The sequence below is a fragment of the Podarcis liolepis genome (genome assembly GCF_965112155.1).
Source record: "Podarcis liolepis genome assembly, chromosome: 2".
Classification (NCBI taxonomy): Eukaryota; Metazoa; Chordata; class Lepidosauria; order Squamata; family Lacertidae; genus Podarcis; species Podarcis liolepis.
Window position 1 is genome coordinate 5,591,397 of NC_139555.1, and position 22,068 is coordinate 5,613,464.

Below are 22,068 nucleotides of genomic sequence, written 5' to 3' on the forward strand. Positions count from 1 at the left end.
CCCACTTAAAAACGAAAACTCAGCCAGCTCACAACATAGAAAATCCATAATTGGCACTAGAAGATAAAACAATATGCCCTACAATAATTGACAGACTTACTCCATTTTAACATATGTCATCTACAATTACAATCCTTAGATGTTATATAATAAGTTCATTTTGCCGCTACTGCATAATCCCGTATCTTATTATGCAGTTCTTTAATCGTCGGGAGCTGTAACCATTCTCCTTTTAGCTGCATGTAAGATTGTAGCAGCTGCTAGCAAGTAATAAATCATATCCTTATGTTCTTCCTTCACTGACCCTTCTGAATAACCCAGCAAGAATATGACCGGATGCAGTGGGACTTTGTATCCAAAATTCTTTCGGAATGAACTTGAACCCATTCTTCCTGGATATTTCTTGACTTGTTCATATTTATACCATGTGTGGAAAATTAAGCCAGCAAGCCATCACTGGGCAAACTGCTTCTGTATTTTCTGTGCCCACCTTGAGTGCCCACATCTTTTTCCCCACCCAGGGAGAGGAGAGAGCAGCTTCCTCAGGAGGGGGGAGTTTTAAAGCAGAAAAATCTATTTCTGAGTGAAAGGAGTAAGAACATCCCTTCCTCTGAGAAAATAATTTGCTTCAAATTATATACGAAAGCAGCTCTATTAGCTAAGAAGTGAAAGAAAGGAAACAACTGTAGCTTAATGTTGCATGTTTTTATTAAACAAATTTATATACCGTATTTTTCGCCCTATAGGACGCACTTTTTCCCCTCCAAAAATGAAGGGGAAATGTGTGTGCATCCTATGGGGCGAATGCAGGCTTTCGCTGAAGCCTGGAGAGCGAGAGGGGTCGGTGCGCACCGACCCCTCTCACTCTCCAGGCTTCTGGAGAGCCCCAGCGCCAGCCCCACAAGGTCGGGGGACAGAGGGAGGCGGAACACCACCATCCCGCTGTCTCCCGAAGTGGTTTGGAGGCTGACGGCGGGGAGACCCCGCCACCAGCCCCACAAGCTCCGGGGACAGCTGGGAGGTGCAGCACGTCTCCCCGCTGTCCCCGGACCTGATCTCAAGGCGGGCGGCGGGGAGAAGAGCGCTTCTCCCCGCTGCCTGCCCCGCAAGCTCCGGGGACAGCTGGGAGGCGCAGCGCGTCTCCCCGCTGTCCCCGGACCTGATCTGAAGGCGGGCTGCGGGGAGAAGAGCGCTTCTCCCTGCTGCCTGCCCCACAAGCGCCTGGGGGGGAAATAATTTTTTTCCCCTTTATTCCCCCCCAAAAAAAACTTGATGCGTCCTATGGGCCGGTGCGTCCTCTGGGGCGAAAAATACGGTACCTCTGGGTTGTAATAAAACTTTGAAGTGGTTTACAAAAAATAAACCAGGCATAGGCAAAAATGATTTGTAGACAACTAAATTCGGGGAGCAGAGAAAAAGGAAACAGCGCTGAGCTTGGGGTGTTCTATAAAGCTGCAGAAACCTCTAATTGTGATCCATTCTATCTGGACATGGGTGTTAAACTAAAGAGGAAGCGACTCAATCTCTTCCCATTGCAAGATACTTGGGGCAGAATTCAGGTGCATCATCTACTAGCAGAATCTTCATTGTCTCCCAGCCCATTTCCCCACTTCTAACTCACCCTCAATCTCATTTGCCTTGCATTGTGGGAGGTGGCTTGGAGTGTTGGCATTGGGTGACTTGGGCCTCTCTCTATAAAAATTCTTCTCTCCCCTTCTCACAACAGGCCAGCCTTCAATGAGACCCACAGTAGTCAAGATTGGTGAGTTGGAACCAGAAAGGGAGCCAATTTTGGTGTGGTTGTGGGGAATGGAGGGTCGTGGTTATAAAGGCTACCTAGTGAAGGTGTTACCAAAGCTTTGGGAAGGTTAAGTGTACAGCAAGGGGGTATAGGTGACATCTCCAGATGTTGTTGGACTACAACTCCCACCTTTCCTGACAATAAGCCATACTGATGGGAGTTGCAGTCCAACAATATCTGGAGGCTACTAGTTTGGGGGGAACTGTCCCAAGGCTGTTTTTTAGGGTTTGGGAGAGTGGTAGAAGTCTTTTGGATTTGCAAGCATCAGATTGTGCTGTTTCGTTTATATATAGTGATGCTATATCAGTAACAATGTGACAGAAGCACTATATAGGTACCTGCCCTGAGGAACTTACTGTCCAGGTTTAGACGTGAGGGGAGGGGAGAGAACCTAGCAATGGTGAAGCAATGATAGCAAGGGACAAATATACCGGTAAGCAAATGCAGTTACAGTGGTACCTCTGGTTATGTACTTAATTTGTTCCGGAGGTTCATTCTTAACCTGAAACTGTTCTTAACCTGAAGCACCACTTTAGCTAATGGGGCCTCCCGCTGCCACTGCGCTGCTGCCGTGCGATTTCTGTTCTCATCCTGAAGCAAAGTTCTTAACCCGAGGTACTATTTCTGGGCTAGGGAAGTCTGTAACCTGAAGTGTATGTAACCCGAGGTACCACTGTATATGTGCTTAGGCTTAAGTGGTATATATACACATAAATCGTTGAGATGAAATGAAATTTAAGCAAATTATATATGGAATTTGTGTACCACTTAATATAACAATCTCTGAGTGATTTGAATGAACATGCATTATTCAATGAAAGGTTTTACTTGGAGTAGACCTGTTGAAATTAATGGGCCCAAGGTAGTCAAGTCTGCTCTGAGTAGGAATAACTTGGCTACAACCCAAAGCTTCCTAAGGAAAGCTAAATAAAAACAACATGTAACTGCGTACCACAAATAAAAAAAATAAAAAACTGGAATCACAAATAACAGCTTTTATTTCAGCTTGGGATGGCAGCTACAGAGAAATGCCAAATGCTTTGTGGAAGTGATGGACTTTATGGAGTAACAACGGTGTTTGATTTTTTCCCCATTTCGATTTATATTCCACCTTCTGCATGTAGCACCCAAGCCAGATAACAACCATGTAATGACAGTGCATTCGGGTAGTTCCCTTGGTGTCATAGAATCATAGAGTTGGAAGAGACCACAAGGGCCATTGAGTCCAACCCCCTGCCAAGCAGGGAACACCATCAGAGCACTCCTGACATATGGTTGTCAAGCCTCTGCCTAAAGACCTCCAAAGAAGGAGACTCCACCACACTCCTTGGCAGCAAATTCCACTGTCAAACAGCTCTTACTGTCAGGAAGTTCTTCCTAATGTTTAGGTGGAATCTTCTTTCTTGTAGTTTGGATCCATTGCTCCGTGTCCGCTTCTCTGGAGCAGCAGAAAACAACCTTTCTCCCTCCTCTATGTGACATCCTTTTATATATTTGAACATGGCTATCATATCACCCCTTAACCTCCTCTTCTCCAGGCTATACATGCCCAGCTCCCTTAGCCGTGTCATGGCAGGGAAGTACTCCAAGCATAAGGGACAGAGAGGGAGAATGGGCTGAGGTTGGTTTTTAAAGAGCAGGGGGCATCCCTAGGCTGGGGGAGCAGGCAGAGCAAAGGGGTTGTGTCAAGGCTGTATTGGGCACAGGAGCGCAGAAAGATAACAGCTTGCCTTTACTCTCTTTTCTCCTAGTTCTGCCGAGGGGAAAGTGGCCCTACAGTACATGACACCTGTCATCTTGCTGCTCTTTGCTTTGGCACTCTACCTGCATGCGCAGCAGGTGGAGTCTACGGCCCGGCTGGACTTTCTCTGGAAACAACAGGTAGTGGAGGGTGTGAGGTTTCTGCCAAGGCTAGGATGACTCTGGAGATCTCATGGTGCCAGTGAATTCCAAAGGATGCTGTTAGTTCTTGCTGTTTACTCAGCTCTTTGGCATGCCTTCTTTAATTGGCTCTGAACTACTTACCGTATTTTTTGCACCATAACACTCACTTTTTTCCTCCTAGAAAGTAAGGGGAAATGTCTGTGCGTGTTATGGAGGGAATGCCTATGGGTGGCATGCCTACGGATTTTCTTCCTCTAAAAACTACGTGCGTGTTATGGTCGGGTGCGTGTTATAGAGCGAAAAATACGGTAGTTTGGTGCTTTTATAAATTCAAAGTTATTTTAAGGGACATGTGCTTTATTTTTGTTTGATTGACTGGGATTCTCCCTCTGAGGGTGTGAGAGTCAAGCCTATGGGTGGCTGTGTCCAGAGACCCTTCTACCCCAGAATGAGAGGAAAAGCTTGATCTCCCCAGGGGAGATAGAGGGTGTTTGTATAGCCCCAAAGGTGAGAGATGGAGATGAAATGATTGGGGGAGGGTTGGCTTTCACCTGTTGGATTCATACGTGATTATGGGTTTTTGAGGGTTTCACTGGAGTGATAATTGAGAGGATGGAGTGATGTGATGGGTGGAAGGAGAGTGTAATGACAGCATGGTTCTTGAATTCCTGAATTGTATTATTTCGTGTGAGGATCCTTTTATGTAACATTAATGTGATTATATAAAAATGCACGTGCACGCACACACATTATGTTGCATTTTGTTGTGTATTTTGTTGCATTTTTGTGTTGAATGATGATGTAAATGTCTCTGAGATTCATCGAAACATAAAGCATATACAAGTTTAATAAATAAATGGTAGGAAGGAGAGTGACTGGTACGGCGTCTCTTGACTAGGGGTGTAAGCTTCTGTGGTTTAAGATTATGGCTACTGACAGGGCAACAAGTGATGGAAGCTGAAGCTGAAGAGTGGATTGAGCAAGATCTTTTGTTAGTAGTGGTGAGTTTTAGTCCCAAACATTGCTCTTTCCCCCTCTCTGTGACTAGCAGGAAAGAATAAATTATGCAGAGATGGGCAGTCCTGCTGGATGTACAGAACTTCTACAGGTTGCAGAATTTGTGTGTGGTGCAGGCTGGGCAAAACTGTGGCCCTCCAGATGTTGGGACTCCCAACTCCTGTCATCCCTGACCACCGGCCTTGTTTGCTGAGGCTGCTGGGAGTTGGAATCCCAAGAACATCTGGAGGGCCGGTACCTTCAACAGCGGAAGTTCAAAAGGCTTAATGAAATCGCACGTCTTGGATAATTGGTATCCTCCTCCTTTCCTTTTTTTTTTTTTAAAAAATAATATTTATTAATATTTCACAAACAGTAAAAACAAATTCCAACATTTAAACATTTAAACTACAAAAACAAGACAAATAAAAATACACAGTAGAAAAACAGTTGATAGAAGAAAGAGAGGGGAAAAAATAAAGAATAAGAACAAAGAGAAAAGCCAAAAAATCAAAACTAAAAATGGAGTAATATTTTCAAATCTTATATTTTCTTCACTAGTTTCTTGACCTCCTCACACCTCCCATTTTGTATTCCAGTTCAAATATTAAATTCAGCAAATCCTTACCCTCTAACATTTAACCTTACTCCATATATTAACCTATTATTATAAATATCCATTTCCAGTTATCAATCCCTATTTACATTTTCTTAAGCATCTCTTTACCAGTACCACTTATTTTCAATCAAACGTCATTTCAACATTCCTTAATTTTACAGTGTTTCTGCAGATAAACTTCTTCCAATCTTCCTCCACCGACTCTTCTCCCTGGTCACGGATTCTGCCAGTCATCTCTGCCAGTTCCATGTAGTCCATGACCTTCATCTGCCATTCTTCCAGAGTGGGTAGCTCCTGTGTCTTCCAATATTTCGCAATGACCTCCTCCTTTCCTCCCTTTGCGACTCTCCCAGGCTACAGGTGAGAAAGAGGAGATGGAGGAGCTTCAGGCCTACAACCGTCGGCTGTTGCACAACATCTTGCCCAAAGATGTGGCCGCTCACTTCCTGGCCCGCGAGCGTCTCAACGACGAGTTGTACCACCAGTCGTGTGAATGTGTCGCCGTCATGTTTGCCTCGATCAGTAACTTCTCAGAGTTCTACGTGGAGCTGGAAGCCAACAATGAAGGCGTGGAATGTCTGCGGCTGCTCAATGAGATAATTGCCGACTTCGATGAGGTAACCGCGTGTCTTTTGTCTGCATTGGGTTGGAAAAAGGGAGGTACCGAAGACTGGCAGAGGTTGACAGATGAGTAGGGTCCCCCTCCCCCCAAAAAAAGATGCTGAAGGAGGACATGTTTATTGTTTTTGACTTCAGTTTTGAAAGTGCCACGTGAATGAATATTTGATATTTGTTAGTCTTCCTTACTGTTTTGTGGTTTAGTATTGTTTTTATTGTGAATTACACAGGGGGCATCACCATAATCTTGTCTGTGCATAGGGTCTCTAGGGGGTCTTAATCTGGATCTGGATCTGTGCCCACTAGGGGGCCCTATGCCAGGGTGAGGTTGGTGCTCTCTGCGTGGCATTCTTCTGAGGACGGCTCTCACCTAGTGCCAGGCATTTGCACGAGTACAGAGCAGAAATAGGAGAGACTTTTGAGAACCAAGGCAAAATCTCTGCCGTTCAGGAGAAGTGCGGCAGTGGCCATGGAAGGTTTTAAAACAGTAGAAATATATTTTAAAATTTTAAAAAATTGTCCAGTAACACCTTAGAAACCAACTAAGTTTGTTCTTGGTATGAGCTTTCATGTGCATGCACACTTCTTCAGATACACTGAACATAGCTGTCAACTTTTCCCTTTTCTTGCGAGGAATCCTATTCGGAATAAGGGAATTTCCCTTAAAAAAAGGGAAACGTTGACAGCTGTGGCACTGAAAGAGAAGTCACCAGACCTTTATATACAGTGAGAGGGTAGGGAGGGGTATTACTCAGAAGGGTGATGGGAATGGGTGATTGGCTGATAGGTGTGGTAAACCTGTTGACGACTGCTAACGACTGCAATTGGTCTTACAGGAAAAAGCAAGGGATGAGATGGCCAAAAATAGCTTTATCATGTATAATGAGATAAGAATCCAATGTCTCTATTCAGACCAGGTCTCTCCATGGTTTTAAGTTTGGTAATAAGTTGTAATTCAGCAACTTCTCTTTCCAGTCTATTTCTTAAATTCTTTTGTAATATGACAGCTACTTTGAGATCTTGTATAGAATGTCCTGGGAGATTGAAGTGTTCTCCTACTGGTTTCTCTGTCTTGTGATTCCTGATGTCAGATTTATGTCCATTTATCCTTTGGCGTAGGGTTTGGCCTGTTTGTCCAATATAGAGAGCTGAAGGGCACTGTTGGCATTTGATAGCATACACAATGTTAGAAGATGAGCAATTAAATAGTCCTGAGATGGTATGTTTGATGTTGTTGGGTCCAGTGATGGTGTTGTCTGGGTGTATGTGGCAGCAAAGTTGGCATCTGGGTTTGTTGCAGGCTCTGGTACCAGTGTCCGTGTTAAGTCTGCTTGCTGTATTATTGTGGGTGAGGAGTTGTTTAAGATTGGGTGGCCGTCTGTAGGCAATGACAGGTCTTCCTCCCAGAGCTTGGGAAAGAGAACTGTCATTGTCTAGGAGAGGCTGTAACTTTCTGATGATGCGTTGAACTGTTTTAACTTGGGAGCTGTATGTGTTTTAAAACAGATGTGCGATTTTGATGAAAGGAGACTCTCTCAGCATTCGTAGAAATTACCTTCCATTGCTTCTTTCTGTAGATTATCAGTGATGAGCCATTCAGGCAGCTGGAGAAGATAAAGACGATTGGCAGTACCTACATGGCGGCTTCAGGGCTGAACGACAGCACGTACGACCGCGAGGGGCGCTCCCATATTACAGCGCTGGCAGACTACGCGATGCGGCTCATGGAGCAGATGAAATATATCAACGAACACTCATTCAATAACTTCCAAATGAAAATTGGTCAGTGGAGCCTGGGAAGGGTGGGTGGGTGTTCCACACTGGGGGGAGAGATTGGGTGTCCTCAAGGCAAGTGGGTTGGCTGCTCAGTTTTGACTGATTTTCCTTTTTTGCATCCCTTCTTCCCTTCCCATTTCTTCCACAGGGCTAAATATTGGGCCAGTAGTGGCTGGGGTGATTGGCGCCCGAAAGCCACAGTATGACATTTGGGGCAACACAGTGAATGTCTCTAGCCGTATGGACAGCACTGGTGTCCCTGACCGTATTCAGGTGAGAGCGTTGATGGCGTGACCTATTTTGACTATGGTTAAGGTTGCTGGCAGGCCCGTGCAGAGGTCGAGGGTGCAGCCTGGTACGCTTGCCCCCAGCCTTGGAGGGATAAGCCGGCCGGGGACCCTGCCAGGGGGGCTGCCTGACTTACACTGTCATGCGAAGAACAAGACCCCCCATCCCAGGCCTCATGGTTGCCAGGATTTAACCTTGGAAGTCTACTTCCTTAGGAGAGGTTCAATAGGTCTGTAATAATATAATCTATGCCGAGCGGCTTAGTCACAGGAGTTCTAACAAAAAAAGTATATATCCCATGCAAAGTTAAAACAGTTAAAAATCAACAAAACAGCAAACCTTACAAAACAAGCAGCAACATTGAACAGCAAGATTCACTCCGCCAGCCTAGCACCCATCGCTTCTGCACCCAAAAGCCCCACTAAAAAGAGATGATGTTTGGGGGTTTGTTTGTTTTTACACCCAAATCTTCTTAAAATTTGGAAGGGAGTAGTTGTCCAAACAAGCCTTCCTTAAGAAAGAGTTCCGCTAGTGGGGAAGCCACCTGATCTGATAGTCTCCTGTTGAGCTTCAGGGCACCCTGACTAGGACCATCTTGGAACAGGGGTTGGCAAACTAAGGCCTGCGAACCTTGCAGACCCTGCCGCCTGATTGGTCAGTCCCTGTGCTAAACCAGCACGGCACCCTCGCAGTGTGTGGACTGACTTCCACGATGCAACACAGCTTCTTATTGGCTTCAGGAAGCTCCGCAGACACCTCTGGGCGGATGGTGCCGCTTGGAGCGGCTTCCACGCCGCTGCCGCTTCCTCCTGCTCAGCTCTTCCCACTTGGCCGCCTCAGCAGGAAGGAAGGGGCGGTGCCTAGAGATGGCCGAGTGGGAGGAAGCGGCGGAGGCTGCCTCTGCCACCCAGGCCAGCTGCCTGGGCTCTGTGCCCCGCCAAGGCAGTGGACAATGCCGACGCTGCCGAAGACGAGGCGGCAATGGTGGCTGCGGCGGCAGTGGTGGTGGCAGCGGGAGGGGGTGTCCTTTTGGGAGAGGGTGGGTCCGGCCCCCCACAAAGTCGGAGGGACAGTGGACCGGCCCCCTCCTGAAAAAGTTTGCTGACCCCTGATCTTGAAGATTCTTCTTAAGAATAAGAGACAAATGTTTAGAAGGAGGCATACCCATCCATCCTGCTCCTGGGGTCATTTGAACCTTAAGAACACAGTGCCAGCACTTTGAACAGCTGCTGAATTTCTGGGTAGCAATTTAAGAATAAAAAGGAGTTCTTTTCCCTCAAGCATGGCAGCCCTGCTGTTGATAGCTAGCATTTTCTCAAGGTGGGGGCAGCTGTGACACAGCCCACAAGGAGATGGTGGGATATTTTTAAGACCCAGCAGCTGGAGCCCCTGGATTGGAGTGAGGAATGTTGCTGACTCATTCCTGTGCCAACATCACCATTTATTTATTTATATTTTTTGCCAATTGTTGGGAGTCATTTCTGGTGGAGGAAAAGCTTTCCACCCACCGCTTTAAAATTGTTACTTGCTGCCAGTTTTTCCTGGCAAATGTTTTTTTTTGGGGGGGGCACTATTGGGGCTGGTGGGGAAAGCTGGAAATCCTGTCTAGATGAGACTTCAGTGAGAAGAGGAGCAATTCAGGCTTTGTTGTGAGCTGCCTCAGAGACCATGGGAGTGGGAGGGATATCCACATTTCTATTAAATAATATTACGGGAGCATTGTGTCAGTAAGGCTCCCTCTGCTGACCACTTCTGAATAGTTCTGGTTACTATATGAGAGGAAGAACTCATTTGCCAGACCAAGCCAAAAGTCCCACCTAGGCCAGCATCCCGTTTGCAGCATGGTCTACGAGATGCTTTCAGAGATTCCATGTGGGGACGGGGAGATATGACTGTGGGGGACGGGGAGATATGACTGCAGGATAAAGGGGAGAATTTGTGGAAATTGCCTCCCACTCCCATGTACAGAATCCTCTTCTAGAGCAACAGGCTTTCTGTGAGCTGAGGGACAAAATTGGAAACTCGTAATTCCACCTGCCCAGAACTGCTTGTTCCCTTTCATCCTAACACTTGTTGTTCCCCTTCTCTAGGTGACAACTGACCTATATCAGGTATTGGCAGCCAAAGGTTATCAGCTGGAGTGTCGTGGGGTCATCAAGGTCAAGGGCAAAGGCGAGATGACCACCTATTTCCTGAATGGAGGCCCCACCAGTTAGCAAGAAAAGAGCCTTTGCTTAACAAAGGGACCTATTAAGCTGGGCTCAGTCAGGCACCATGGCGTTGATTGGTTCTCTGTCTTTCTCTCTTCGCTCTGGATTTTGGAACACACCCTCCTAAAAAGGGAAAAACCCCTGCAGCTTCTGAAATGGGATCCTTGATAGTCTTGGAAGCAGAAGAGATGTCGGCGGGTCGCTTTACCCCATACAAGACTTATTTTTTATTTATTTGGAGCAAAGCCTAACTTGGAGTGCCTCCTTTTGGGCCCGTGTGGGTGCTATTTTGGGGTAAAGTTTGTTGTGAACCTTCTGCCGCTCTTGGGATCAACCAAAGGACCTGGTGAAGGGAGGTTGCAGTAGGGGTTAGAAGACCCCCGCCCTTGTCTATCTGTGGATCCAGAAAGCTGACATTTTGATTTTATTGTTGAAGGGAGGCTATACCCTTTTCTTTCTGCCCCGCCTCCACCCTGAAGCATTGCTCGGATGTTTTTTGAGCGGGGCTCCATTTTTCTCATGGCGCCATTTTGCTGAGACTTTCCAGAAGCGCAGCGACGGCACTTTTCTCTTGGGGGAGGTGACTTTCCCCCAGTGTGTTTTGTCAGTCACATCTCTCAGCAAACACCCACTCTGTCTTTTTGTTCCTCTGTGTGTGTGTGTGTGTGTCTTTCTCTCACACACATAACATGCTCTCACAAACTCACTGTGATGTTTGGGAATCTCTCTCTCTCTCTCTCTCTCTCTCTCTCTCTCTCTCTCTCTCTCTCTCTCTCTGAGGGATTGTCATTTGGGGTACAGTTCTCATTTGCCAAATTGCTATGTCTGGTTGGAATGAAGGGGAGTGATGACAAGCACTTGGGGTGCTTTGAGAGGGGGGGGAATGGGATGGTGGCTGGGGGTTGTGGTTTTGATGCCAAAGAGACGGGAGGGAAACAGGCCTTCTTTCCCCTGCCTCCCCTGCCACTCCATCTCCTGTAATAGCCAGGGAAAGAGGCTTTGCTGCCCTGTGGAGATGCCAACCTGCCTTAGGTGCCTGAAGTAAAGGGGACGGATTGTTTTGTCTTCAGCCCTCCTCTTCCACCTTTCTGCAGAAGGAAGCTTCTTCCCTACTCACTTGGGACCCCAAAATAAAAAAGTAGAAATTATTTAACAGGAGCTGGAATTGGCAGACAGAGCAAGCTCCTTCCTTCTAGCCCACCCTCATGGATCTTTTGCTATTAAGTGCCATGTCTCTTCTCCACTCACCCCGCCCCCTGTTTTATCCATCTTTTAGGTTTGGTCAAGTTGGTTCTACTGACCTTGATTCTGGGGGTTGTGAGGGTATTTTCCCGTCTTTCTCATACATATTATATATGTAGCTCCAGAAAAATAATAACGTACCCGCCCCCCTTCTGCTCTTTATTTCAGATGTTGGAAGGCTTGAGGGTGGGTGGGTGTGCTTATCCTAAGCAAAGTGGACTTCCACAAATTTGGGGTCTGGCTGACCTACTGAATGTTTGCTCTGACCCTCCTGACTGGCAGAAAACACAGTAGATGACAAAATCAGCAAAGTGAGAGCTCTGTGTTAATTGCCGGATTTAAGTTGGCGAGAACATGGCACTGAGGTGGAAGAGGAGAAGGCCCTTGACTCCTTTTATTTTTACAGTATTAGCCTAGGTGGGTGGGAACGGGGATCTATTTGCACCAAAGTACTAACTGGTCATAGGAACTCCAGAAACCATGTGTAAAAAAAGATTTGAAAGAGAGCTCACTGCCGAGTAGTGAAAGCTGAAAAGAAGTGTGTGTCTGTTTGGTGTAGAAGGGCAGGTCCATGTGGTCAGTTGCTGGCGCGGCTGGCCAATGGCACAGTTATTGAGCACTTGCTATTTCCCGGATCGATGGGGTTGTGGCTGCCATTTTGAAATGCCCTGTCTACTTCTCTAGCCCCTGTAGCGGCACCTTGAATAGTGCAGGCATGCAGCCTGCTTACATTCTGCCTGTTTCCTCTATAATTTTCCCATTTTATGCAGTGGGTGCGATTCCCCCTTTGGAGGAACCACCTTTGGCCTATTTTCACTTGACCCTGTTCCAAGGAGTCTTTTATCTGCAGCTGAATTGGTTGCAAGCATGTGTATGGGTATGTCCCACCCACTACCATAGTTTGGGTCTTGTCCCTCTCATATCTGAGGTTGGCAAGTTCCAGCCCCCCCTTTTCCACCTTTTGTTACATAGGATTCCAGTACTGAACCAGATTCCTTGGAAACAAGGTTTATTTTGCTCAACTCTTTGTCACAAGTGACACCTAAATTGGGGAACATCTAAGCCATGGGGAAGCAAGGTAGCTTTGTGAAATCTCTATTCCATTGAAGAGGATGGATAAAGGGGAAAACAACTATTTTTAATTGAAAAAAATGAGTCTTTTAAAGAAGAAGGGAAAGAAGTTGAAGATTATTCTTTTTTTAGTTTACTTTATGGTTTAAAAAGCTCTAATATTCCTTAAAATTTTTAAAAGAAAAGATTATTTTTAATGGACAACTGTCATTGTGCATAGCCTATGAGTTATTTATGCTTACCATGGGGAAGACCATGTAGGAGGAGAGAGTGAGCTTTAAAAAAAAGACAAAACTAACCCAGATCTCCCCACTCCCTCTAGGGCTACTGCGAAAATGGCTCAGTTGTGTTCCTTGGGCGAGGTGTATGAGCAGAGTGGGCAATATGGCACTTATTTGGTACTTTTTTTCTTTTTGTGTGTGTATATATATAAATTATATATTAAAGATCACTTTCTATTACATTGTTTCCTTCTTTCTCTTCTCCCTTCCCAGTGCCATAAACTTGAATATACCTACCTCTCTTCTTCCCTGGGCAACTTCCTCCCACCCCCAGTTGCTCAGTGCACAAATACATGGAATATAGGGAGATGGAAACTTGTGAGAACTGTGAATGTTAGGGCTATCATACAGTTAGGAAATTCTATTCTGCAATCCTCAACACAATTACCTGGGTGTAAGCCCCATTGAACCCAGTGGGACTTGACCACTGATCACGCTTGCATGAGATTTCACTATTGTACAATTGCATCACATGGGTTTTTAATTGATTTAAATCGGCATGCCATCTGTGTATGAATAAAGATGCTTTTGAAGGAAACACCTCACTACTTTTTAGATGATGCACCTCTCAAGACGGTACCTGTTAACAACAGTTCTTGAATTTTTAAATCTGATATAGATAGATATCAGCACCTGATTCATTCAGGCTAAAGACATTTGTTGAGTCAATTTGACTGTAATCATTGCAGCCCAAGCAATTTGTCTGCACTTACACGCCTATGCATTGGTATTTTGCAGGGTTTCTCATTAATATACTAAAGCTTGTACATCCCTGATTAAATCTCCTTACATTATTTCAGGCATTAAGGAACAACTATCACTGTGAAGAACCCAAAGTGCAATGTTCTTGGTATAAGCTTTTATATGCATGCACACTTCTTCAGGTAGTATGCATGCACATGAAAGCTTATACCAAGAACAAACTTACCGTAGTTGGTCTCTAAGGTGCTACTGGACACTTTTTTTATTTTTATATATATTTTGACTGTGTCAGACCAACACTTCTACCTACCTGAATCTATTTTTTTTTAAAGTATAACAGTGAAAATGAAAAATAAAAAAATAAAAATACAAAATACAGCATAAAAACAGTTTAAAAAACAAATAATTTTCCATAACATATCTTCCTTACGCTTATTTCCCCGGACCTCCTCATACCTCCCTTCTTTGTATTCCACTTCAATTTGTTAGTTCAGCAAATCCTTACCATTAAGCTTTTACCCATTTATAAACCTTTTTTTCGTATCTCCTAAAGCATTATAGCTGGAAACCACCTAGCTTCTATCCAACATCCTTCTAACATTCATTAATTTTACAATATTTCTTTAAATAGTCTTTAAATTTCTTCCAGTCTTCTTTCACCAACTCTTCTCCCTGGTCTCAGATTCTGCCAGTCATTTCTGCCAATTCCATGTAGTCAATCACCTTCATCTGCCATTCTTCCAGAGTGGGTAATTCCTGTGTCTTCCATACCTACCTGAATCTAGAACCTAAGTGTAATGGTAATTTTGACATATAGGACCACATCACTACAGCCACCGCCCAGGAGAATTCAGAAACACATTACATATTTTACACACATCACTGCCAACAGTATATAGCATAATGCCCAAGGTATTGGGGTCATCTAACTGTTATAGAAAAGTGATCTGCCACAGGGTTGTGTAGAACAGGGGTCTTCAGCCTTTTCAGTCCCAGGAACCACATTTAGAGCCATAGAATTTGAGAGTTTGAAGGGACCACAAGGGTCATCTAGCCCAACCCTCTGCAATGCAGGAATCTTTCTGACTCAGTGGGGCTTGAACCCATGACCTTGAGATGGAGAGTCTCATGCTTAACCCAAACATGCATTTGGGAACCCATTTCTTAAATTTGACCATATAATTGCATGAAGGTAGTGCTCCTGTTGTGACCCACTTTGGATCAGGCTGTGACCCACTGGTACTGCAGACCAGTACTGCAGAGGGTTTGCATGTTAGAACTTTGGCTAGGCTGTAGTAGCTGCTTCCCAGTAGTGATGTATGGAAGTGAGAGCTGGACCATGAAGAAGGCTGATCGCCAAAGAATTGATGCTTTAGAATTATGGTGCTGGAGGAGACTCTTGAGAGTCCCATGGACTGCAAGAAGATCAAACCTCTCCATTCTGAAGGAAATCAGCCCTGAGTGCTCACTGGAAGGACAGATCCTGAAGCTGAGGCTCCAAGACTTTGGCCACCTCATGAGAAGAGAAGACTCCCTGGAAAAGACCCTGATGCTGGGAAAGATGGAGGGCCCAAGGAGAAGGGGACGACAGAGGACGAGATGGTTGGATAGTGTTCTCGAAGCTACCAGCATGAGTTTGACCAAACTGTGGGACGCAGTGGAAGACAGGAGTGCCTGGTGTGCTCTGGTCCAGGGGCTCACAAAGAGTCGGACACGACTAAACAACAACAACAAAGTAGCTGCTAAGATGACCTGCATTTATACCACATGACTGCAATTCTATATATAGTTAAGTGGCAGTAACTTTCCTTCCGCTCAATAGGTCATACATTTAAACTCCTTGCACAAAGCAGAAACCTGTAAGAAAAGCCTGTTGGATCTCGCCAGTGGCTCATCTAGAAACGTGTCCTGTTCTTACAGCGGCAAACTAGACCCCCATCAAAGGAAAGTGTGTCTCTAGTCTCTCCTTGACTGTTCTCCTCTGACTTTGTCTATGCTAAGCTAATACTGTCAAACAATAGTAAAACCCGAAAGCTGCCTCATCACCTTAGTCCCTTGCTAGAGCACAGAAGGGTGGATTGGTTTGGTGGTTGTGTGCAAGCATTTATAGCCTGCTTTTAAGTTTCCTAGAGGGAAGTGGATTGGGAAGCAGGAAATTTATGAAAAAACCGGGTTGTTCCATTTCTCTGTTAAGGTGGTTGAGAAATGCAGGTAGGGGGGAGAGTAAGAGTACAGCACTAGTCTGCCTGCAGGCCCTGCCTTTATCAATTTGGGTCCTTCTACCATTGATCTTCCTCCCCTTTCTTGAAGCACTGCTATAGTGACAGGTCAACGTTATTGCAATGGAAAATGCAAGGGGGAAATGGGGTGGAGATAATCTATTTTGAAGTTCAATAATGCTGCCCATAAACATTTTTTCTGCTTTAGAACATCAGGCATGGGCAAACTCAGCCCTCCAGATGTTCTGGGACTACAATTCCCATCATCCCTGACCACTGGTCCTGTTAGCTAGGGGTGATGGGAGTTGCAGTCCCAAAACATCTGGAGGGCTGAGTTTGCCCATGCCTATATGGCATATGTCATCCATTTGTCCCTGGATGAAACATGTATTGGTCAAATGTAGACATAACATGCTCAGGTGCACACATTTGCCAGCATCTACTTAAATCACAGCAAGCTTTGATATTGAAATGTCAGGAACAATCCTCATTCCTGTACTAATTCTTAAAAGAAGAAGCAGGGAGTGCATAGATATAGTACAAGATAAAAGGCCATAGACCAGCCTTCACCAGCTGTGGACTCCCCAGATGTTCTGGACCACAACTCACATCATCCTTGACCATTGAACATGTTAGCTGGGTTGATGGGATTTGGTGTCCCAACAACACTTAGAAGCCACAGGTTTCTCACTTGTAATTTATATCCACCCACTTTCCCCATTTTTTTGCGGGCAAAAAACCCCCCAAACACAGATGATTGTACTGATTTCCTATTTATTTGTAGAACAAATGCGCTAGGTCTAAAACATGAGAGCCGGTTATTGCCAATGAGCTCTCACTGACATAGTGGTGCTGCCATGCGCCTCAGGTTCCTATTATGGTTCCAAATGGTTCTCAAAACATGCTGAAGAGGCGGTCGCTCGCTATCATGCTGTCAACAAATCTACAATAAACAAAGAAAACAAATTTCATTGCTGTTCCATTGTCTCGTGGGGTACTGTTTCAGCTGCCAGGACCTTATTTATCTATTGTTAAATTTATATCCCTACCATTCCTCCCAAAGGAGCCCAGGGTGGCAAACAATTGACAAAGCTATAAAAACAAACATCTTTAAAGCCATTTTGAAATAGGTGCAGACTGGGAAAGACCTCAACTTTAAAAGGCTTGTTGAAAGAGGAAGGTCTTCAAAGCACACACACAGGAATCCTAGGAACTGTATTTTGTTAAGGGTACTGGAAACTGTACCTTTGTGGGGAGCAAACAGTAGTTCCCAGTTCCTTGGGGAGAAAGCTTCAGTGTTTGAGAAGCAGATCTTAGCACACGTGTGGGGGACCTTTTTCCAGCCAAGGGCCATATTGCCTTATAGGGGGGCAGTGGGTCAAATGAGTGGGTAAGAGGCAAAGCTGGCACAGCAACACATATGACTCTTAACCTTTGTACAGTAGCCTATATTCCAGCCACACAAAGGTCAAAGGTTTCCACACACCCGCAGCCATTCCTCTATCTGCCCTCCAGACAAGCAAGAGCATGGATCTCTTAGACAGTACAAAGGGTGCTTGGATCCAGTTAAAGCAGCCACCCAGAATCTCCTCTCTACATCTGCACAATGATACCTAATGGGAGGAGGTGCAAGCTGCTGTGTCATGGCATTCAGAATTACACCTCCCTAAACACACACACACACACACACACACACACACACACACACACACCCTCCACAAGCAGCAGTCAATGAAATGGTGCTGGGAAAACTCCCAACTGCAATAGAATTGTCTTTTGCGAGTAAAAGGAGATGTTGGGCGGCTGCTTTTGGAAGGTGGCAGGAATCATGCAACCCCCTCGGTGTGCATCCAGACCATGCATTGAAAGTACCGTATTTTTCGCCCTATAGGACGCACTTTTTCCCCTCAAAAAATGAAGGGGAAATCTGAGTGCGTCCTATGGGGCGAATGCAGGCTTTTGCTGAAGCTTGGAGAGCAAGAGGGGTCGGTGCGCACCGACCCCTCTCGCTCTCCAGGCTTCAGGAAGACATCCGCAGCCTAGGCAGCCCTGCGGGAGGTCCCGCAGGGATGTCTAGGCTGCGGATAGCAGCCTGCTTCCCGGAGCTTTGGGCGCCCTGAAAGCAGAGTGCCCGGCGCTTCGGGAACACATCCACAGCCTAGGCAACCCTGCGGGAGATCCCGCAAGGCTCCCCACGCTGCGGATAGCAGCCTGCCGCCCAGCGCGAGGGGCGCCCTGAAGCAGAGCGCCCCCCGTGCCAGGCAGACATCCGCAGCATGGAGAGCCTTGCAGGAGTTCCCCGCAAGGCTCCCCACGCTGTGGATAGCAGCCTGCCGCCCAGCGCGAGGAGCGCCCTGAAGCAGAGCGCCCCTCGCGCTGGGCAGACATCGGCCAGCCCCACAAGCTCCGGGGACAGCAGGGAGGCGCAGCGCCGCCATCCCGCTGTTCCTCGACCTGGTTCTGTTTCCCTGACCTGCTTTTGGGGGGGAAATAAAGGGATTTTTCCCCCTTTATTTCTCCCCAAAAAAACTAGGTGCGTCCTATGGGACGGAGCGTCCTATGGGACGAAAAATACGGTACATCTTTCTCCAAAGAACCCTGGGAACTGTAGTTTGTTAAGGTGCTGATAATTATAGTTCTGTGGATTCTTTGGGTGAAGCTATGTGATAAAATGTAATTTGTATGGGGTGGATTTGGCCATGATGTCTGCTGTACACACAACAATTAAAGGATGAGAGTGAGATCCTCCATCCCTGGCTGGGTAAAGTGGTGGTTGGGCTGATTCCCTGCTTCCCATTGTATGCTCACTTGGTCATAGAGCTCCGTAGCTGGGGGTGCCTTTGCACCCTTATCCAAGGGATGGCATCTTCTGGCTTGACTGACCGATTCTTAGGCAGCCACCAGCCAATCTCTTGTCCGCAGGTCATTGGTTCCCTGTACTCTTCATTTGGGTCTAGAAAAAGAGACGGAGAGCTTGGGCTGTTAGACAGGAGAAACCAAAAGCTGTCTGGAGGTGTGGGAGAGAAGGATCTTGGCTTTGGGCTGGCCGTCAACACTTGCTAAAAATCCACTGACTTGAGCAGGAGCTGGAGCAACAATGGAGGCTTGAGAAGATAGCTAATAATCTGTGGGTTTAAATTACAGCTGTACATACTGAGTTCAGAAGCTCAACGGTCATGTCCCCATACATGCATCAGCCCTAAACAAAGATGGGATCTGCCATTTTTGACCTATGGCCCCTTCCCTTCTAGAATTATCATATTTCCTCCTTGTCTTTTCCTCCCCTTCCCCAGAGAACCAATAACTACTGTGTCCTTAATGCTCGTGAACCTGCTTGGTGCCCTGGTTTCAGTCTAGATGTTGTTGGACTTCGAATTACATCCTCGACTATTGGTCTTGCTGGCTAGGGATGATTGGAGTTATAAGTCCAATAACATCTGGAGGGCCACAGCTTCCCCATCGCTAGGTCAGCACAAAATGTGCTCACAGAGAAGCAGGCAAGAGGAGCTGGAAAGCCAAGCTCCAATGACAGCTGACACAGGCACTTAGGAGACAAGTGGCTTCCCAAGATGCCGCAAGCCTTTTAGGAGGCAGTGGGAGGTGACTGGTTCCTCGTTATCAGTTGCCTAGAGGTACTAGCCTGCTGTCCAGGAGGAGGAGGAGGAGGAGGTGGAAAGAAATCAGAGAAAGAGATCAAAGCCCCAGGTACACAAGAAAGATTGTTTTTGATTATTAAACCCAACACATTTCAAATTACAGTGGTACCTCGGGTAACATACGCTTCAGGTTACAGACTCCACTAACGCAGAAATATTGCCTCAGGTTAAGCACTTTGCTTCAGGATGAGAAGAGAAATCGTGCTCCGATGGCGCGGCAGCAGCAGGAGGCCCCATTAGCTAAAGTGGTGCTTCAGGTTAAGAACAGTTTCAGGTTAAGTACGGACCTCCGGAACGAATTAAGTACTTAACCCGAGGTACCACTGTACTGTTCTTCCTCAGGAGCACTCTTGAACATCACATTTCCACCTGGTTGTATACACAGTATTGCAACTTGGTTTGCATGTTCACTAAAAATTCGTGACAACAAACTTCCTTTTTACATGGCCAAAGGTTTCCTCCCTGTCTTTCCCTGCTGTCTGGAAGGGCCAGCTCTCATGCTGGTGCAGCGAGTACGGAGGTGGTGCACCTGCCTGGAGCCCAACATCGTAGGAATAAGCAGAGCTCTGCTGGATCAGGCCAGAGGACCAGTCAGTCCAGCATCCTGTCCTCAGAATGGCCAACCAGATCTGTACAGGAAATCCTGCAAGGGCACCCTCTTCAAAGAACCCAGGGGCCTTCAATCCTCCTCCTTCCTCCAAACCTGCCTCCAGAACTCTCTTAGATTTGCATGCATGCACACACACACACACAGCTCCTGCCAACCCAGAGGTCATTGCTTCTAGTCCTGGTCCCAGTGCTCTGACTCATGAGTATGGATGTCCCTCTACAGAATCCTAAAGGCTCCTTGTGCTTTTGCTGAAACCACCATTTAAACCCTGCCTCTGGTAATTATTTACCTACATTTTTTGAGCTTCATCTTTTTGATAGCCTCTCGATACTTCCTGCAGCTTCCCCTGTGTACTGTGCCGTCATATCCACTTGGTCCTATGGGTGGCAGCTTTGGGTAGAAAAGTTCCAGTTTAGGGGTTGGTGTTCCCACTGAAGATGGACAGAAGAAGAAAGAAAACTAATGCAATTCTGGAATATAGCAAAATGGAAAGCAAATGGAACAAGAGGATTAGGGGAATAGAGTTCCCAAAATTATTTGGTCAAAGCCATGACTGTTTAAAGTGGTATGATGCTGCTTGAAATGTGTTGAGCAGATGGGGCCTCAGTCAAGTAAAGAAGTAATGAAATTAGGGACAAAAATGGTCATGTTGGAGACAGGAGAATTTCCTCGTGTCCAGGGAATTAAGTCCAATCTAGATCCCAGATGTACCACTTCAGATTGCAGCTGGAAGACAGCATGGATGAAAACTATCTCAGTAATATACAAACAATCTCTAGGCATAAAACTAGCACACTGAGGGAGAAAGGCTTAAACCATTCTCTCTGATGTGGACCAGTGCATGATTCTTTCCTTTGAAAGACTGTGGGATGGCCATCAACCCTTCAATTTCAGAAGGGGATTGAATAGACGAAACCAGGAACCTCCTGTACAGTAGGGGTGATGTGTGTGAACAGCACACAAAGAGCTTATCTATGCAACTGCTCTGTATCAGTTTTCTACCATCTTCAATCATGGTTTCCCTGCAAGAATCCTGGCAATAGTAGTTTAGTGACAGTGGTGGGAATTCCATTAAAGATCCACAGCCTTCCTCAGAGCACTGCCATTCCCAGGATTCCGAGATGAAGGAATGACAGTTAAGACTTTTGTGCGTAGGTACACATACAGAGCAATCACCACTGGTGAATCCCAGGAAGAGCTTTCTTTTTCAGTGAAGTGTTCTTGGATAGTTTCCTTACCTGGCACTTCATACTTTGGTAATTCTAGTTTTCTGTCCCGAAAGGGGTCTTGATATCCCAAAAAAGTTAATCCAAAGAAAGACATTTCCTGCACCTAATTTGCTGAAGGTTCAACTGACTCCACAACTTCCCAACTGCAGCCTTCTGCCTTCAGCCTTCTAAAGCATGTTTGCTATGTTACCATGGAGATGTGCAGCTCGGCCCTGTCTCTTGGGAGTTTCTTAAGCAATGAAAACTTGAATGTGTGAAAGGGCAACTGTGATACCTTGAGAAAAATGTACTGAGGTTTGGTTTGAGGAGGTATCTAGAAAGGAAAGGGGGAGAAGTGACCCTTAGCCTTGTGTTTTTTCCAGCTTTATGACTTCATTAACTTGTATTTATTTGCATGTGATTGCCAGTGATGAAATAAGTATTTAACCAGATGGCTGTATTTTCTCCTCTAGGGAGATCCGGCGCTCACAGCAGCTTTTAGTGTTGTCTCTAGTAGATATGAGCCAAACAGCCTTCTTGAAACGCCAGCCATGAAGAGTGGTTCACTCAGTGGAGTGTTCTGAGTAAAGATACCGGTACGTAAGTGTGTGCCGTGTGTCAGCCTTGTTTCCGACTCTAATAGGCAAATATTTGGCACTTCCAAAACTCGGGCATGATCGTCCCACTGAGGTGTTTCTTACCTCATCTTTATACTCTTTTAGGAGGAAGGTGAAGAAACTACCTCTTTTGCTAAGCTTTTGTACTGAAGAGGTGTAGTCTGTCTGAAGTTAGTTTTATAATCTACTCTCAGCTATTTTATTTTAGTTTGTTGTGTTCATTTAGTATTTCCAGTTTAACCAGCATTTTATTGGTGTAATACATTGTCA

At 45.9% G+C, this 22,068-nt stretch overlaps 2 protein-coding genes and 1 long non-coding RNA gene across 10 annotated transcripts in view; 1 reads left to right on the forward strand and 2 right to left on the reverse strand.

Annotated features, from left to right (window-relative positions):
* Positions 1–22,068, forward strand: part of ADCY6 (adenylate cyclase 6) — a 934,310-nt gene that overhangs the window by 37,225 nt on the left and 875,017 nt on the right. For 6 of the 7 annotated variants that reach the window (XM_083484415.1, XM_083484413.1, XM_083484411.1 and 3 more), the window contains 6 exons: positions 1,727–1,762; positions 3,553–3,682; positions 5,654–5,917; positions 7,496–7,700; positions 7,843–7,967; positions 10,073–12,966. In XM_083484415.1, the coding sequence (XP_083340541.1) occupies positions 1,727–1,762; positions 3,553–3,682; positions 5,654–5,917; positions 7,496–7,700; positions 7,843–7,967; positions 10,073–10,198 (886 nt within the window). In that variant the 3' untranslated portion in view covers positions 10,199–12,966. Of the gene's footprint in view, positions 1–1,726; positions 1,763–3,552; positions 3,683–5,653; positions 5,918–7,495; positions 7,701–7,842; positions 8,589–9,102; positions 9,855–10,072; positions 12,967–22,068 lie in introns of those variants that run through there. The other variant, XR_014521148.1, reaches the window with a different exon arrangement.
* Positions 3,692–5,749, reverse strand: LOC310698549. The gene is made up of 3 exons (XR_014521592.1): positions 5,622–5,749; positions 3,993–4,999; positions 3,692–3,821 (listed from the first exon to the last, which is right to left on the reverse strand). It is a non-coding gene; the product is annotated as an uncharacterized lncRNA (long non-coding RNA).
* On the reverse strand, positions 16,465–21,515 carry SPMIP11 (sperm microtubule inner protein 11). 2 transcript variants are annotated; one of them, XM_083485613.1, is made up of 4 exons: positions 21,212–21,515; positions 20,267–20,404; positions 18,516–18,660; positions 16,465–16,650 (listed from the first exon to the last, which is right to left on the reverse strand). In XM_083485613.1, exons 1-4 carry the CDS (start codon positions 21,294–21,296, stop codon positions 16,602–16,604), a joined length of 417 nt encoding a protein of 138 aa, XP_083341739.1. In that variant the 5' UTR covers positions 21,297–21,515; the 3' UTR covers positions 16,465–16,601. The 2 variants fall into 2 exon arrangements, with proteins under 2 accessions (XP_083341739.1, XP_083341740.1); XM_083485614.1 differs by lacking the exon at positions 21,212–21,515 and adding an exon at positions 20,976–21,078.